Source organism: Propithecus coquereli, unplaced genomic scaffold, assembly GCF_000956105.1.
Source record: "Propithecus coquereli isolate 6110/MARCELLA unplaced genomic scaffold, Pcoq_1.0 Scaffold70, whole genome shotgun sequence".
NCBI classification, from domain to species: Eukaryota; Metazoa; Chordata; class Mammalia; order Primates; family Indriidae; genus Propithecus; species Propithecus coquereli.
Genome location: NW_012153063.1, coordinates 5162413 through 5164309, shown reverse-complemented (window position 1 = coordinate 5164309; position 1897 = coordinate 5162413). Strand labels below are relative to the sequence as shown.

General features: G+C 36.7%; 1 protein-coding gene across 1 annotated transcript in view; it reads right to left on the bottom strand.

Annotated features, from left to right (window-relative positions):
- Positions 1 to 1897, bottom strand: part of CPS1 (carbamoyl-phosphate synthase 1, mitochondrial) — a gene marked incomplete at its 3' end in the record, with an annotated part of 194188 nt that overhangs the window by 60882 nt on the left and 131409 nt on the right. Inside the window, exons 22-24 of the mRNA XM_012661215.1 lie at positions 1500 to 1573; positions 635 to 829; positions 126 to 193 (exon numbers count right to left, since the gene is read on the bottom strand). Coding sequence (XP_012516669.1) covers positions 126 to 193; positions 635 to 829; positions 1500 to 1573 — 337 coding nt within the window. The remainder of the gene's footprint in view (positions 1 to 125; positions 194 to 634; positions 830 to 1499; positions 1574 to 1897) is intronic.

Sequence of the window (1897 nt, the reverse complement as noted above, 5' to 3'; positions counted from 1 at the left end):
TGGGGATTGTCAATGGGTTTCACAAATTACTACACATAGAAGCCAAGTGCTAATAGCATACAGCATGCACTTCTGTATCTCTCAATTTTTGAATCATTGTTTTGGAAAACAATATACAGTATTACCTCAAAACATAGGAAGGTCTCAACAAGCAGGGGTAGCCCACAGACTTTGCAAATTCCAGTGCTTCATTCTAATTAATAGAAACAATTAGATAACATTAAAACAAATTAATAGATAAAAATATGAATAGTTTAAAATATGCAATAAAATTGAAGGACAGTATTGTTAGGTCAAGCGGCAACCCAACTTTTTATTCTTTTTCTCACAAGACACCATTAAAATGTGTATTGGATATCAAAATACATAAAATTTCTAGCTTCTGATTCTAAATATCAAATCTAGTTCAAAAATAGTTTGAACTTCTTTCCATGGTCTGAATCTTAATGAGAATACTGCTATCAATTTATAATCAGTCTTTAACTGCAATCATGGAAATACAGAAACTTTGAAGTAAATTTACTAAGCATAGTACATCCTATCTGCCCTGTAGTTAACACCTCCTATAGTTAACATTCAGGTTACAACTCTTCACAAAAGAACATTGAGAAAAGACATTTGTTTCTCTCCTTACCAAAGTATTAACAGCTTTCCACGGTGCCTGAGCCACCTTCAGCTCATCCAAGACAGCTGAGAAGATGGACCGATCCTCAGCCCTGTCGATCTGCAATGGACTTGTGCCCATGATCTTGACACCATTCTTATACAGAGGGACCGCCAGGTTGTTTGGAATCTGGCCCCCGACGGATATGATGCAGCCACCACACGCCTAGGAAAGACATACACAATACCAACCATTGGAGTAACTTTATTATGAATGGACAATGGTGCTACTATTGCCTCCATTTTCTTACCGGTAATGCTTAACTGGGTTGTGATATTCTCATCTATGCTGTCAATGGATAATATTAAATTATGCCACAAAGAAAGAAACACGCTTAGTTTTTACTTCCCAGATGCTTTGATGTTAAAATCAATGCAAGACTTCCACACAACTAAACATGGCTATCATTTGTGACATTAGCTTGTGTGGCAATTGGAAAAGAACAACCAATGAATTTTCACAATGTACTCTATACTATAATCAATTATTAAATAAAGGCTGGACCACTGTTGTAGTTTCCTAAATTGATACATATCTCCCAACACTTACCTCTACTATACCCCTCCATCCCAGCACTTACCTATCATCACCTTTCTGAGCCTCAAGAAGACTACCCATTCTCCTCACCTAGGTACACTCCCACTAGCAAACTACTTCCCTGCCTCTTTCCTTTCTCCTCTCCTCTAGCTTGTCTATCCTCTAACCACCACTTAACTAAAGTCCATTCTAAATTTTGCCTACCACTTTAATGACCTAATCCACTATCCTCTCCCTGCTACAATCTTGGCACCTGTCTACAGTACCCAGTCGCTGATTTTAGTTCCTATTTCCTTACTACTGTGCCAGAATCTTTAGCCTTAATTTGAATGTTTGAGTAGTATAAGATTTCCTTGCTTACAACCAAATCTCCTATTAGCAGTCAAAACTTCAAGATGAAAAGAAATTAACCCATCAAATTCCAAAATTTCTCAAGATTGGTGTTATAGTAGTCAGGGTGAACCAGTGTGAGCCGGTAGGGAATTGGGTTTGCAGTTTTATGTCCCTTCCTAGCTTTGTTCCCTCTGGGTACTATCTCCCCCACCCAACTTTAGTCTTTTTGTCTATAAAATTAGAATAATACCTGTCTACTTCACAAGGCTTCCATGTAGATAATAAGATAATAAACATTATAAGATAATAATAACATTATATAAGATAACATTATAAGATAATAAACATTAAAGGTCCTATATG